The 16054-nt window shown below is 45.2% G+C and overlaps 1 protein-coding gene across 1 annotated transcript in view; it reads right to left on the reverse strand.

The window, feature by feature from the left end:
• Positions 1-4104: 4104 nt before the first annotated feature.
• ctif (CBP80/20-dependent translation initiation factor) overlaps positions 4105-16054 on the reverse strand; it is a 137244-nt gene continuing 125294 nt past the window's right edge. Inside the window, exons 14-15 of the mRNA XM_084160140.1 lie at positions 8301-8354; positions 4105-7575 (exon numbers count right to left, since the gene is read on the reverse strand). Coding sequence (XP_084016266.1) covers positions 7357-7575; positions 8301-8354 — 273 coding nt within the window. The 3' untranslated portion in view covers positions 4105-7356. The remainder of the gene's footprint in view (positions 7576-8300; positions 8355-16054) is intronic.

Raw genomic sequence — 16054 nt, forward strand, 5'->3', positions numbered from 1 at the left:
GCCACTCCTTAGTTGCCCTGGCTGTGTGTTTCGGGTCGTTGTCATGCTGGAAGACCCATCCACGACCCATCTTCAATGCTCTTACTGAGGGAAGGAGGTTGTTGGCCAAGATCTCGCGATACATGGCCCCATTCATCCTCCCCTCAATACGGTGCAGTTGTCCTGTCCCCTTTGCAGAAAAGCATCCCCAAAGAATGATGTTTCCACCTCCATACTTCACGGTTGGGATGGTGTTCTTGGGGTTGTACTCATCCTTCTTCTTCCTCCAAACACGGCGAGTGGAGTTTAGACCAAAAAGCTATATTTTTGTCTCATCAGACCACATGACCTTCTCCCATTCCTCCTCTGGATCATCCAGATGGTCATTGGCAAACTTCAGACTGGCCTGGACATGCGCTGGCTTGAGCAGGGGGACCTTGCGTGCGCTGCAGGATTTTAATCCATGACGGCGTAGTGTGTTACTAATGGTTTTCTTTGAGACTGTGGTCCCAGCTCTCTTCAGGTCATTGACCAGGTCCTGCCGTGTAGTTCTGGGCTGATCCCTCACCTTCCTCATGATCATTGATGCCCCACGAGGTGAGATCTTGCATGGAGCCCCAGACTGAGGGTTTTTGACCATCATCTTGAACTTCTTCCATGTTCTAATAATTGCGCCAACAGTTGTTGCCTTCTCACCAAGCTGCTTGCCTATTGTCCTGTAGCCCATCCCAGCCTTGTGCAGGTCTACAATTTTATCCCTGATGTCCTTACACAGCTCTCTGGTCTTGGCCATTGTGGAGAGGTTGGAGTCTGTTTGATTGCGTGTGTGGACAGGTGTCTTTTATACAGGTAACGTGTTCAAACAGGTGCAGTTAATACAGGTAATGAGTGGAGAACAGGAGGGCTTCTTAAAGTAAAACTAATAGGTCTGTGAGAGCCAGAATTCTTACTGGTTGGTAGGTGATCAAATACTTATGTCATGCAATAAAATGCAAATTAATTACTTAAAAATCATACAATGTGATTTTCTGGATTTTTGTTTTTGACTCCGTCTCTCACAGTTGAAGTGTACCTTTGATAACAATTACAGACCTCTACATGCTTTGTAAGTAGGAAAACCTGCAAAATCGGCAGTGTATCAAATACTTGTTCTCCCCACTGTACATGGGTCAGAAATGAGCTGTGAATGCAGGTGGCATGAGCATTCAAATGCTCACACATAATCAGTGACTACAGGTACTGTCTCTTCCCCTGCCCATCAGTGACAGAGCTATAGGAGTGGCGACATCTGTATGGTATCATCAGGGGGATTGGGACTACTCAGCTGAGAGTTTGTGTGTTCATGGGGGTTGTGTCTCTCTCTCTTTGTGTCTTATCAAGGACAGCTGAGTCACAGCCTCCCTTTGTCTGCCCTACACAATAGACCCAGGCTAGGCTGAGCGGTTACTCAGCTAGCTAGCTTGCACACACACACCCAGCGCATTCATCCCTCCTGACAACACAGCCCCAGAATAAAGCCTCACAGCCAGGATGACCAGGGGATAGGAGGACCAGACACAGGACTCTGTCTGGACAACCATGACAACATCCTCTTCCCAGAAACAATGCCTAACGCATAATCTAGTCATATTAGAGTTAGACTAATGTTGCTGATGAAGGCTTGAAATTGTGGCCGGAAGGCGTCCATTGTGACTGCTGATAATAATACATCTAAGTAGCTAAAACTTTATTTGCCGTCTTTTTCATACTAATGTTTCAGTCCAGTTTATAGTCGTCATACTATGTAGGCTAATTAATGAACCAAAGATGACTCCCACTAACTCCATCATGATAAGGTCATAGAATGTCTGGACCATAAAGTCCTCCCCACCCCCCTTGTCTTGGTCGGTCAGTCCATGGGAGAGCTTTCCTCTCTTTCTTTTTGTGCAGACTGGATGGCCGAACATCTCTTTATGCTGCAGATAGACTAGACTGGCTGGCCGAACATCTCTTTGTGCTGCAGATAGACTAGACTGGCTGCCCGAACATCTCTTTGTGCTGCAGATAGACTAGACTGGCTGGCCGAACATCTCTTTGTGCTGCAGATAGACTAGACTGGCTGGCCGAACATCTCTTTGTGCTGCAGATAGACTAGACTGGCTGGCCAACATGAACTCATACTGTGATTCAGTAATGCGATCTAATTCACTGGAAGACGTAGCTAGTTGGATGAGTCTCCCTCCAGGCCGTGGCAGCCCGCATGGTCATCTCTGTTTATCCTCCGACGCACAGAAAAATTAGCCATGATTCTAATTCAGCCTGGGGAGGGATGGAGGGAACAGTCTCTCCATCCTCCATTTATCCATCTCCCCTCGGCCTGATGACACCGTTAGCACAGGGCCATGCTCCCCATTCACCCAACATCCACATCTTCAGACACACAGAGACTGAGGCAGAGACTGGAGACAAACATGGTTGCAGATGGGGTGTATGACTATCTGTTCACAGTATCATCATTTAAAGTAAAGCCAAGAGAATCTAACCAGATAATGTAGTACGTTTTTATTGGGTGTTACGGTTAAAGGAGAACACAAAGTGAATACTGATACAACACCTTGAGTAAATCAGTCTTTAACTTCCTTGCACCCTATGTTTGGAATAATCTCCAAAATACGTTTCAATTGGATGCTTTGGTGTCCCTAGGGCAATTTAGACAGCTGACAGAGGATTATTATCTCCCGAGTGGCGCAGTGGTCTAAGGCACTGCATCGCAGTGCTAGCTGTGCCACTTAAGATCCTGGTTCAAATCCAGGCTCTGTCGTAGCTGGCCGCGACTGGGAGACCCATGGGGCGGCGCACAATTGGCCCAGGGGATGTAATGGCCGGCAGGGATGTAGCGCAGTTGGTAGAGCATGGTGTTTGCAACGCCAGGGTTGTGAGTTCGAATCCCACGGGGGGCCAGTATAAAAAAATAATGTATGCACTCACTAACTGTAAGTCACTCTGGATAAGACTGTCTGCTAAAGGACTATAATGAAGAATGTGTTTGTTTTCTATGCTTGCCTATTGATGTTAGTTTTTGTATTGTGCAGGGCTCATTTGCAAGAGACTTTAGTCTCAATATGACTTTCCTGTTGAAATAAAGGTAAATAATTAAACACTATTCTAAAGATAAGAATTTCTACATGAAGACACCTTCAAATATCGAACAGTATACGTGTTGAAATGAATTCTCAGTGTGTGCATTTTGTTCTCCTTGCCATAAGAGCTGAGAGGAACAGTCTTTAATAATTACGTAATTTGCATACATAGCTATACAAATCGTGAATGCATATTTCCCATAAATCATTAGAAAAAGGAAGAGACATGAGCAGTAACATCATTTCACATGAGCTTTATGTTCCCAGTATGTTTGATGCCCCTTCCCCTATATCAGAAGTAGACTACCCCCGTCTCACCCCCCTTTCCTCTCCTCCCTCACATGCCCAGACTGTGATTGATGTGGAAGGATGCTGAAGGACAACCTGCCTGTGTTCCAGGGGCGAGCTCAGAGACCCAGGCCTCTGGGGGAGTGAACCCAGGCTCAGTGAGCCCTCCTGGGGGTAGACGCCGCAGGCTAGCCCCAGGCTTGGGCCAGGGCCTAACAAAGGCAACACACTGGGCCAAGGACATCCAGTCATACAACCAGTCAGACACATAGAATACAGTATAATGGCTATAGGTAATACTCACTTTATAAAGTATGCAAAACCTTTTAACAGAGATGACATTAGTATGTAGTATGATTTATATAGGAGAGTCCCAGTGTGTATTCTGTGTCTGAATAATGAGAGCTCATTGTGAGCATAGCGACATGTGGCAGAGACTATATCGAGAGGAAACAGAGCTTTTCTCAGGTATATTGTTTGAGTCAAAGCAGTGCAACACATAAGATAAGACATCCCCCAGACATACGAGATGGTTTCTCCTAAAATAGAGAGGCTTTAGTGGCTGAATGGTGGAGTGAAGGGGGAGATGTTCTCAGGATACGGGAGAAAGAAAATGTCTAGACAGTGAGAACGTTCAGTGGCTGCATCCATACAGCCGCCAAATATTTCAGGCAGGTAAAAACCACAGTACAACACCCACATTTTTTTCACCTCTTCTGTTAGTAAATTTTTTTAATTGCTAAATAAAAAAATGATGACCAACAACTTCCAAATTCTACAGCTCATCATCTGTGCACCGTCTGGCTGGTAGTCTCGCCTCGCTGGGGTTAAAACGCCGTAATGATGCTATACCATGTTCCAACGCCTCATTCCCACTCCCTCGTTCCAATGTCAATGAGATGCAAATGGGGGTGCGTCACATTCAATAGTTGGGTGAGTCATGTGACCTAAAGGTCTAAGGTCAGAGGGCGCCAGGAGGCCCAGTGTCACAGATGAGGACTCACCCCGTTGGGTTTCAAAGAGTCGCTCCTTTGCATATGGAATCGCCCAATAGCATTATAGCATTGTTTACAATCTAACATATACCGCACTTACCAGGCAAGTGATCATCGGAATCACAATAGTTTCAGTCACTGAAAATCTAAACCCATTGATCGATCAAATAAAAATGAAAATCACCTCATAGGCAGGTGCACATTTAGACAGATGGGTTTGTATATACAGGCAACTGCTAAAATAATTGAAACACTTGAGTAAATGAGAGTTACAATGTTTATTGAAAGCAGGTGCTTCCACACAGATGTGGTTCCTGAGTTAATTAAGCAATTAACATCCCATCATGCTTAGGGTTATGTATAAAAATGCAGCGCAGGCTCCCATGGCTATGCCCCCATAGGATGACAATAACCCCATCCAAAGAGCACGAGTGGTCACTGAATGGTTTGATGAGCATGAAAACGATGTAAACCATATGCCATGGCCGTCTCAGTCACCAGGTCTCAACCCAATTGAACACTTATGGGAGATTCTGGAGCGTTTTCCACCACCAACAAAACACCAAATGATTGAATTTCTAGTGGAAGAATGGTGTTGCATCCCTCCAATAGAGTTCCAGACAGTTGTAGAATCTACGCCAAGGTGATTGAAGCTGTTCTGGCTCATTGTGTCCCAACGCCCTATTGTTGGTGTTTCCTTTATTTTGCCAGTTATCTGCATCTCCAAATTATTTAAATTGTTTTAAAAAATACCCTATTGTTTTGGATGCCTACATGAAAGATTTGGATTCTTGATGCAAGACAGAAAGAAATAACACAAAACTGCCCAGAGATTCAATTCAATGGGAAATCAGGAGCTAGTAACACTAGTAGTACTAGGACGGACAGACTGCCCCAGAATGAGCAGTTCATTCAACATGAGCTGAAGCCATAGTAAGAACACATGGAAAGGCCACCTCCTATCCACACAACCACAACCCTATAGCTAATCATCATGGGTGCCAATAATATCTCCTTTCACCTGAAGTGTACACTCGTTTACTATTTCCCACAAACCTAAAAGCATTGGATTAGAGGAGGCATGGGCTAGATAATATAATCTTTCGTATACCAGTCATTTCCTTTCAAATCAGGGAAGGGAAGTGAACAAGCGCACACTTTAGAAGGATAGATAATTGGGACATAGGCCTTGTCTCGCTTTACACCATGCCCTCCTAGATCTGGCATCCATGTCTTAAATACTGGTATATACTGTATATTGGATTACATATCATTGTATTACATAATGATGATTGAGTTGATACATGTCAATATTGTTGTACACACATTTGCAGAAGCCAGAGTAATGCGAATCACATACTACATTATATCATATATATATATTTTTTATAATCTGTAAAATAAGATTTTTTTTTCTCTCTCTCTCTCAAAAGCAAATACTTCATCATCATACAGATATAAAGAGTTGCAAAATGTCCAACATTGCAAAATGGCTGCTTGAACAGGAGAACATTTGAAGAAGCGATTTGTATCATGCTCGTTTTTCTTTTGTTTCATTTTCTCTTCCTTCCTCTGGAAGAAGAATCAGCATTTTGCAGGTCACTCGGCAAGCACTCTCCATCTCTCTTGGCCTTTTCTTCCAAAACAACAAGGACGCAACTCTATAAATGTAGTTATAGTTCACAAGGCCACTAGTCTGACTGACTTCTTCAAATCCATAATTTCTATGATTCTTCCTTCTGGCTAAACCTTCCCTCTCTAGTCAACGAACCCCTCAAACCTATTGAGGCTTTTTAATGCTAGTATTTATCCATACCACAGTTTAAAATCTTCTATTTTTTTCTTTTGACTTTTAAAACAAGTAATCGCCTTAAAACAGTGCAAAACAAATCAAACCTGTGCAATACATCTACCCTAAAATATTCCATTATCATACATATCTACACGATTTAAAAGACATCACAATAATAATAGTAACAATAATATAATAGAATATTACTGATAACAAAGGTAACAAAAGCATGGACAGAGGAAATTAAACCCCTCTGAAAATGATAATGACAACAAAAGCCACAATAAAGCAGTCCCTAGCCCCACTGGCCCCCAGGACAAACCCACTGCCCCCTTCTGTCAGCGGCCTGGCTGGGATAGGGTTAGCCTGAGTTGGAGGATGGGTTGGCCTTGGCTGGGGCTGGAGTGTATGTGGGACTGGGAGTGTGTCTTGCAGCCAGCCCACTGAGGCGCCAGAAGCCATCTGCTACCCAGCCAGCGATCCAGAGTGCGCCAGCCAGTGTCCCAGTGTCCCAGTGTCTCAGCCACACAAAGCGCCTCTGGGGGAGAGGGAGGACAAAGGCAGGCCTGACTGGAACCTAGCCCTGCAGTCTGGCCATTTGACCTCCCCAGTCAGCCACAGAGGCCCTGGGGTGGAAGGGTCTGGAACAGAGAGGAGGAGGAGGAGGGGAGATAGAGAAAGGAGAAAAACATAGAAAGGAGGAAGGGTGGTTGGCACACGAACACAAAAGAGAGAAAGAAATCTCCCTGGACCCCCTGCTTCTTCTCTTTTTAACCTCTGAGGAGACTCTCTGTTCACCAAGGACAGGCGGCTGCTGCTCCAACCCTCTCCTCTCCCCCCCCAACATCATGCCGTCTCTTTGTCCTCCACCCATCTCAATGACCAGGCAAGCCCCCACAGTCAACTGTGTGCAGGCAGCATGGCCAGTGGCCAGTCTCTTCTGTCTGTGTCCGTGGTGTAGTGTTTGTCTTGTTTTTGCATGGATTTCAGGTCTGTCTGTATGTCTTGTCAGTCCCAGTCCCATCTCCTTAAACCCATTTGCAGTCTGGTATGGGGCCACTCAATTATGTTCTGCGACCCTGTACGGTCCCATGTCCAGTCCCACCCCATGCATCCCAGCCATCAACCCATCTCAGGCCTCCATGTGTCTGACCTGTGGGCCAGGCGGCCTGGGCCTGGGGGGCTAGGCAGTGGTGAGCTTCTGAATGGTCCTGTTGTAGTACTGTGTGGTGAGGGCCTCCAGAGGGGTCCAGTGGTTGGCGTGCAGCTCGATCACCTCCATGAGCAGGGAGCGAGTCAGCTGGGACTCGGCCGGACACAGCATCTTGTCCCTGGCCGCAGCCAGGAGCTCTGTCATCATCTCTGGAAGCTGCTCCTCCAGGAGACGACCTGTAGACTGCAGCTGGAGGAGGAGGAGAGGGAGAGGAAAAGATGAGAGGTGACTTGGCGTTGGAGTCGGGGGTTACGTCTAGCTGTCTGAACATTAAGAAGGATATTCTGAGAGACGGGTCGTGGCTGGCTGACTAAAGAGTGGGGGTGTTTGTCTGAGTTGTGGCATGCAGAGGGCAGGCTCATTAACAGATGTTAGAAGGATGGAGGATGGAGTCCCATTATAGGAACCTTGGCCTGTCTGTCTGGTCTGTCTGTCTGATATTCCCAATTTCCCATACAATTCAAGGTGAAAATTCTAGCAATTACTGACTAGGTCCACTATAGCTATGGCAGTCTTTTTAAAGCTGGCTTGACAGCTGAGCTCACCTTCCCTGCCCTATCGCTCTCTTTCTCCCCCTTGAACAGAGCTCTTACCCAGCCCTCCTCTCTCCAGCCCAGCTCCAGGCTCTAGTCTACGATTCAGGGAGTTTTAGACTCTGTTCTCAGCCTCTACACTACCTCTATAATTCTTGATGAGACAGAATATTCTTTCAATACATCCAGACAGAGAAAACGGCCTCACTACAGACACTCCTACTATGGCTTGGCTTATATGTGCATTGAAAACAAATCTACCACACATACCATAACCATTCATTATTCATAAGTGACTGTGTGCAGCTGTAGGAGGCATCAGCAAATATGAAGGATCGTATTGACATTCAGTAGTATTTTAAAGTAAAGTAGAGTACATACCTCCATAGAATAACAGAGGACTGCATCCTCCTTCACCTCTGGAGACTCCAGCAGCTTCAACAGCAACAGACAGACAGACAGACAGACAGGAACAGAAGAGATCAGAGATGATGAGAGGTTGGCTCTATAGAGATGATGCTTTATTCATGGCATCATATCCTCATTATTTTCTATATATGGCTGGCTCAAAGTAACACAGCTCCACAGAGAGCGAGACAGAAGGACATACATTGAGTATACCAAATATTAGGAACACCTTCCTAATATTGAGTAATATTCGTCGGGCAGGGACTCTACAAGGTGTTGAAAGTGTTCCACAGGGATGCTGGCCCATGTTGACGATAATGCTTCTCAAAGTTGTGTCAAGTTGGCTGGATGTCCTTTGGGTGGTGGACCATTCTTGATACACACGGGAAACTGTTGAGTGTAAAAAAAAACAGCAGCATTGCAGTTCTTGACACAAACCGGTGTGCCTGGCACCTACTACCATACCCCGTTCAAAGGCACTTAAATATTTTGTCTTGCCCATTCATCCTCTGAATGGCACACATACACAATCCATGTCTCAGGGCTTAAGAATCCTTCTTTAACCTGTCCCATCCCCTTAATCTACACAGATTTAAGTGGATTTAACAAGTGACATCAATAAGAGATAATAGCCTTTACCTGGATTTACCTGGTCAGTCTATGTCATGGAAAGAGCAGGTGTCCTTAATGTTTTGTACATTTAGTGTATACCCAGAGCAGAGATGGGCCGGTACTCTATGCACACCGAGGAGCGGTTGTCTGTCTGTCTGTAAGGTTGACTGACAATGAGAGGGAAAAACAAACACACAGAGACAGCCAGAGAGAGAGAGAGAGAGACAGCCAGAGAGAGAGAGAGAGAGACAGCCAGAGAGAGAGAGAGAGAGAGACAGCCAGAGAGAGAGAGAGAGAGAGAGAGAGAGACAGCCAGAGAGAGAGAGAGAGAGAGAGAGAGAGAGAGAGAGAGAGAGAGAGAGAGAGAGAGAGAGAGAGAGAGAGAGAGAGAGAGAGAGAGAGCCGGAGAGAGAGAGAGACAGCCGGAGAGAGAGAGAGAGAGAGAGACAGCCGGAGAGAGAGAGAGAGAGAGGTGAAAGCTTGGCTCACTAAATATCCAGCCCAGTATGTATGTGTCCAGTTCAGTCCAAACAGAACATAGAAGAACAGAGGAGCAGAACAGGGTTGTAAATTCAGTCAGGTCCAAACACCACAAGGATCTATTGCTGAGCTATCTGAGGCTGTGTGATTGTGTTGGCAGGTCGTTATTGGGAGCGTAGCTACAAACAATTAGATCATATGGACCAGAGAGAGCAGAGCAGAGCAGGATCTGGTCCTCCTTTGTTCTGAGACTGTCAGAGAACAAATTACATTTGGTGACTCTGCTGCCAAAAAATACTTTCAGAACACACAAGTAGGCATGTATGCACACACACACACACACACACACACTTCTCATGAGCTAATTTCGCTTAATCACAGGGAAATAATGGTGCATGGTGGTACTTATAGTGCTTAAGAAGGAGTTAAGTAAAGTAAGCAAATTCCAACCCTGAAATACTGAGCTATTTCCCGCACACACTGTATGTGTCCCAAATGGCACTATTCCCTTAATAGTGCACTACTTCGGAAAGTATTCATACCCCTTGACTTTTTCAAAACTTTGTTACGTTCCAGCCTTATTCTAAAACGGATTAAAAAGCTGTTTTCATCAATCTACCCACAATACCCCATAGTGACAAAGCAAAAACAGGTTTATTACCTTTTGCAAATGTATAAAAAAAAAAATGGAATATCACATTTACTTAAGTATTTAGAAGCTTTACTCAGTACTTTGTTGAAGCACCTTTGGCAGCGATTACAGCCTCGAGTCTTCTTGGGTATGACGCTACAAGCTTGGCACACCTGTATTTGGGGAGTTTCTCCCATTCTTCTCTGCAGATCCTCTCAAGCGCTGTCAGGTTGGATGGGGAGCGTCGCTGCACAAGGACATTCAGAGACTTGTCCCGAAGCCACTCCTGCGTTGTTTTGGCTGTGTGCTTAGGGTCGTTGTCCTGTTGGAAGGTGAAACTATTGCCCCAGTCTGAGGTCCTGAGCGCTCTGGAGCAGGTTTTCATCAAGGATCTCTCTGTACTTTGCTCCGTTCATCTTTCCCTCGATCCTGACTAGTCTCCCAGTCCCTGCCGCTGAAAAACATCCCCACAGCATGATGCTGTCACCACCATGCTTCACCGTAGGGATGGTGCCAGGTTTCCTCCAGACATGACGCTTGGCATTCAGGCCAAAGAGTTCCATCTCAAGGATGATCCATGGAAACAGGATGCACCTGAGCTCAATTTCGAGTCTAATAGCAAAGGATCTGAATACGTAAATAAGGTAACTGTTTATACATTTGCAAAACATTTAAAAAAAACAGTTTTTGCTATGATGAGAACAACATAATATTTGATCAATTTTAGAATAAGGCTGTAACGTAACAAAATGTGGAAAAAGTCAAGGGGTCTGAATACTTTCCCAATGCACTGTAAAGGGGATAGGGTACCATTTGGGATGCAGCCACAGAACCAGCTAAGAGTGGAGTGGTTGGTGCATTAAGCTGTTGAACCAATCGATGGCCAGCCCTCACAGAGACATTGACCTTTCACCTCTGGGGGAATTGTCTGTGCGGGAGCCGAGAAGCTGGGGCAGCTGGGTCCCGGGATAACTGCTTTCCTAACCATGCCAGCTCAGATAAACAAACATTCCACACGGGAAAGGAACATCCTTCATGTGTTGTGCAGAGAAGAGGAAGAAGTAGAAGAACAGGAGAAGTGCTATGTTGTGGTGGTGGCTGGTGGGGAAACCACCAAGGAGGATAAGGGGATTTTGGAACTGTGGTGGAAAAAAATTTCACAAGGACTTCCTTTTTGTAAACACATCCAAATGTATATATGAAATTATGCCCATGGCCCTAGAAATTAACTTGGTAACTTGGTGGTATACTTAAGCCATACTAAAAGCCTTGCACTAACTAGCTAGCTAGCTCGGCCTTATTAAACTAAAGTCGGCAGGAGAAAGTAGCTTGGTGCAAACTATGTATTATAACAAACACACATTAAGCCCTATTGGTAGAGATTCCTGTGGAGGCGGTAGATAGGTAGCTTGGTGCTAACCTTGGTGTGTCTCTCAGGGTCACCCCCTGGGGGCAGTGTGGGGATCTGAAAGCTGTGTCTCCTAGCTTGGCCCTAAGGGAATTACCTGACTGCCTGCTATCAGATGGCCCGGACCTCTGAGCCTCATCACTTCACACTGCTGCACAGTACAGCACAGCAACCGCTAAGCTAACCCTCCCTATATAGCGCACTACTTTTACTTTACTCAAGAGCCCTACACTGTCCCTGAGCAGCCAATCACACTGCCTGGCTGAAGGAGGTCACAGCCACCTCACCTGGCGGGCTGAGGATGGGGACGTCACGTCTCCTGAGGGTATGGTCAGGTCCCACAGAGGTGAGGGGACACAGAAAAGGGGCCAGAGAGAGAAAATATAACCACAATGTGCTACTTTCTACTTCCCTCTAGATGAAGCTGTGAGGAGTGGAGGCTGGAGGGGGAATTGTGACGTTATCTAGCTAGTTGTCTGGGCTGGTTGTCTTTGTAGGAACAGATGGAATGGTATCTGTAACTGGGACAAAAGGCTGGATAATGGAAAGACCACCGTGGTTAAGACCCCTAGGCGAGTTAGCCTTATGGTATAGGCAGTCTATGTAGGTAGTCTCTCTCAGTGATACATATTTGCACTGACTGAGAGAATATCGTTCAGGCAGAATGAACACTGTCTGACGAAGACTGAAACAGATTATAATGAGCTCCCTAGTTTACAGTCTGTCTGTGTGTATTCAGCTCCCCTAAGGAGTTTGTGTGTGTGTGTGTCTCTCTCCCTCTGTTTTCTTACGTGTGGAGGGATTAAGCATAAAGGGGGGGTTGGGGTGGACATGTGCATAGAACATGAGTTATGCCTCACAATACATATTTCACGAATATTTCGCTAAACTGGCAAGACAACCGAATGCAGCGGCAGCAGCAGCAGACAGGCTAAAGAGAGGAGCATCAAACGCTAACCCCTGCTGTTCAGTAAACACACTATGCTATGCTACAGTACAGTGGCTGTTTTCATCTTCTGTCTGTTGGCAGCACAAGCACCAATAGCACCATAAACACTGTTCATAGGAGGGGAGAGCAGCCTGATGAGTGTCATTATGGGCAACAGTGTGCATGTTTGGGGGGGGGGGGGCGGGGGGCGTGTGTGTGTGCGTGTGCGTCAGCCTGAATAAGTGTGAATGAATTACATTTTATTTTCGTGTCAAATCGCCAATTGGCAACCTATCCCTTATGGGATTAATTGACACATAAACTAACATTACAATAATTCACTGTGGTAATTAAATGATAATTCTTCTTCCGGTGTTCTCTGCATTGCGCATCGCATATAGAGTGAAAACATTTAAGGTCAAAATCAATACATAATAGTAAATAAGGTTATCCAAACAATAATTATATCCCTAGAGCAGTAAAAGAATATACATACATACAGTGAGGGAAAAAAGTATTTGATCCCCTGCTGATTTCGTACGTTTGCCCACTGACAAAGAAATGATCAGTCTATAATTTGAATGGGAGGTTTATTTGAACAGTGAGAGACAGAATAACAACAACAAAAAATCCAGAAAAACGCATGTCAAAAATGTTATAAATTGATTTGCATTTTAATAAGTATTTGACCCCTCTGCAAAACATGACTTTGTGATTGCCAACAAGGGTTTTGCCACCAAGAACTGAGGTCAGACGTTTCTTGTAGTTGGCCACCAGGTTTGCACACATCTCAGGAGGGATTTTGTCCCACTCCTCTTTGCAGATCTTCTCCAAGTCATTAAGGTTTCGAGGCTGACGTTTGGCAACTCGAACCTACAGCTCCCTCCACAGATTTTCTATGGGATTAAGGCCTGGAGACTGGCTAGGCCACTCCAGGACCTTAATGTGCTTCTTCTTGAGCTACTCCTTTGTTGCCTTGGCCGTGTGTTTTGGGTCATTGTCATGGTGGAATACCCATCCATGACCCATTTTCAATGCCCTGGCTGAGGGAAGGAGGTTCTCACCCAAGATTTGACGGTACATGGCCCCGTCCATCGTCCCTTTGATGCGGTGAAGTTGTCCTGTCCCCTTAGCAGAAAAACACCCCCAAAGCATAATGTTTCCACCTCCATGTTTGACGGTGGGGATGGTGTTCTTGGGGTCATAGGCAGCATTCCTCCTTCTCCAACCACGGCGAGTTGAGTTGATGCCAAAAGCTCAATTTTGGTCTCATCTGACCACAACACTTTCACCCAGTTCTCCTCTGAATCATTCAGATGTTCATTGGCAAACTTCAGACGGGCATGTATATGTGCTTTCTTGAGCAGGAGGACCTTGGTGACTATGGTCCCAGCTGCCTTGAGATCATTGACAAGATCCTCCCGTGTAGTTCTGGGCTGATTCCTCACCATTTTCATGATCATTGCAACTCCACGAGGTGAGCTCTTGCATGGAGCCCCAGGCCGAGGGAGATTGACAGTACTTTTGTGTTCCTTCCATTTGCGAATAATCGCACCAACTGTTGTCACCTTCTCACCAAGCTGCTTGGCAATGGTCTTGTAGCCCATTCCAGCCTTGTGTAGGTCTACAATCTTGTCCCTGACATCCTTGGAGAGCTCTTTGGTCTTGGCCATGGTGGAGAGTTTGGAATCTGATTGATTGATTGCTTCTGTGGACAGGTGTCTTTTATACAGGTAACAAGCTGAGATTAGGAGCACTCCCTTTAAGAGTGTGCTCCTAATCTCAGCTCGTTACCTGTATAAAAGACACCTGGGAGCCAGAAATCTTTCTGATTGAGAGGGGGTCAAATACTTATTTCCCTCATTAAAATGCAAATCAATTTATAACATTTTTGACATGAATTTTTCTGGATTTTGTTGTTGTTATTCTGTCTCCCACTGTTCAAATAAACCTACCATTAAAATTATAGACTGATCATTTCTTTGTCAGTGGGCAAACGTACAAAATCAGCAGGGGATCAAATACTTTTTTCCCCTCACTGTACATACATACATACACACACAGAAAAATAAATACAGAAAAAAAAGAAACAGAAGGCATTTGAACTCAGTCTGGCACAAAGAGAAGATTCATAAGGGAGACAAGCCTATACAGAATGTATATACACACATGCCATTTACCACAAAGAAGCTAAATATTTTTACAATTTCATTATAGGTAGCCCTTTTTCTTTTATTCCAGGCTTTATCTAAATATTCCGCAAACGGAAATACACAATGACAAAAAACAATTGTAGTTTCTCCTCATCGCTCAGCCACATAATGCCATGGTATATCTGGTGTGCTTTCTGGAATAAGAGCAAGCGTATATCGTGGTAGAAAGGGCAATAGAGGACAAAATTAGTTTCATTCTCTATTTCTTTGAGGTCACAATAGTTACATAGTCTTTCCTCTTCCATTTCACCACAATACCGACCTGTTTCAATACGCAGAGGCAATATCCCTGATCTTACTTGCTTTTAGGTAAGTTATACATAATATATATATCTCTCACACACGAATTCACCCTTAAATCAAACAAAAGGTTCTCAATTTAGGTTCATGATTAATCTCCTCAACCCATTTTTTTTCATATTGCATCAACAGCTGTATTTTAATCATATCTATGTCTCCCTTAATTTGTTTTTCATACAGATGTTCACAGTCAGACTGCTGAAAAAGGTCAGACATTTCAGTTGCCCAGGCAACCCCTATGGAGAGATCCCATTGAAAAACTTTACTAGCTATTCTGGCAGTTGGCATATCCAACAGTGTATTCCAAAGTCTCACCATACATGCCTTCCATCTCACCTCCAGCCCATGTCCCCAGTTATTGCAAGTATAGGTGCAAACTTGTGGACACCTACAAAGTAACGTACTGCTCTGTTATGGACATGTTCATTTTAAAAATATAGGGAATAGGGTGCCATTTGAGACGCGCAGAGGGACTCCGGCAGGAGCTCAGGGAGGGTTTGCTTAGCGGTCGCTGTGCTGGACTGTGCAGCAGTGTGGAGTGATGAGGCTCAGAGGTCTGGGCCATCTGATAGCAGACAGTCAGGTAATTCCCTCAGGGCCAAGCTAGGAGACACAGCTTTCACATCCCCACACTGCCCCCAGGGGGCGACCCTGAGAGACACACCAAGGTTAGCGCCAAGCTACCTACCACCTCCACAGGAATCTCTACCAATAGGGCTTAATGTGTGTTTATTATAATACATCGTTTGCACCAAGCTACTTTCTCCTGCCAACTTTAGTTTAATAAGGCCGAGCTAGCTAGCTAATGCAAGGCTTTTAGTATGGCAACTTCATCTCCTTCCACCCTCTACTAAGAAAAGCAGAGTTGTTTGCCTGTGCCATGACATCACAAAAATAGCTTGTTCCCGACTCAGGGGACATTCTGGCTGTGTGCATCTGGTCTCCTCTAGGTCGTATCCATTAGGGCACACCGTAGCAAAAAGTGTATTTTCTTATTGGACAAGTTCAGGTAGTCCCTACCTGTTTCAGTCCGTTGTTTTCCGTTTGGTGGCTTATGAACCCAACCTTGCTCTGTCTGGGGGTATCTAATGAGAGGACTAGCAGACTAGAGCCTGTCTGTGTGTGTGTGTGTGTGTGTGTGTGTGTGTGTGTGTG

The sequence above is a fragment of the Coregonus lavaretus genome (genome assembly GCF_964263955.1).
Source record: "Coregonus lavaretus genome assembly, chromosome: 4".
NCBI classification, from domain to species: domain Eukaryota; kingdom Metazoa; phylum Chordata; class Actinopteri; order Salmoniformes; family Salmonidae; genus Coregonus; species Coregonus lavaretus.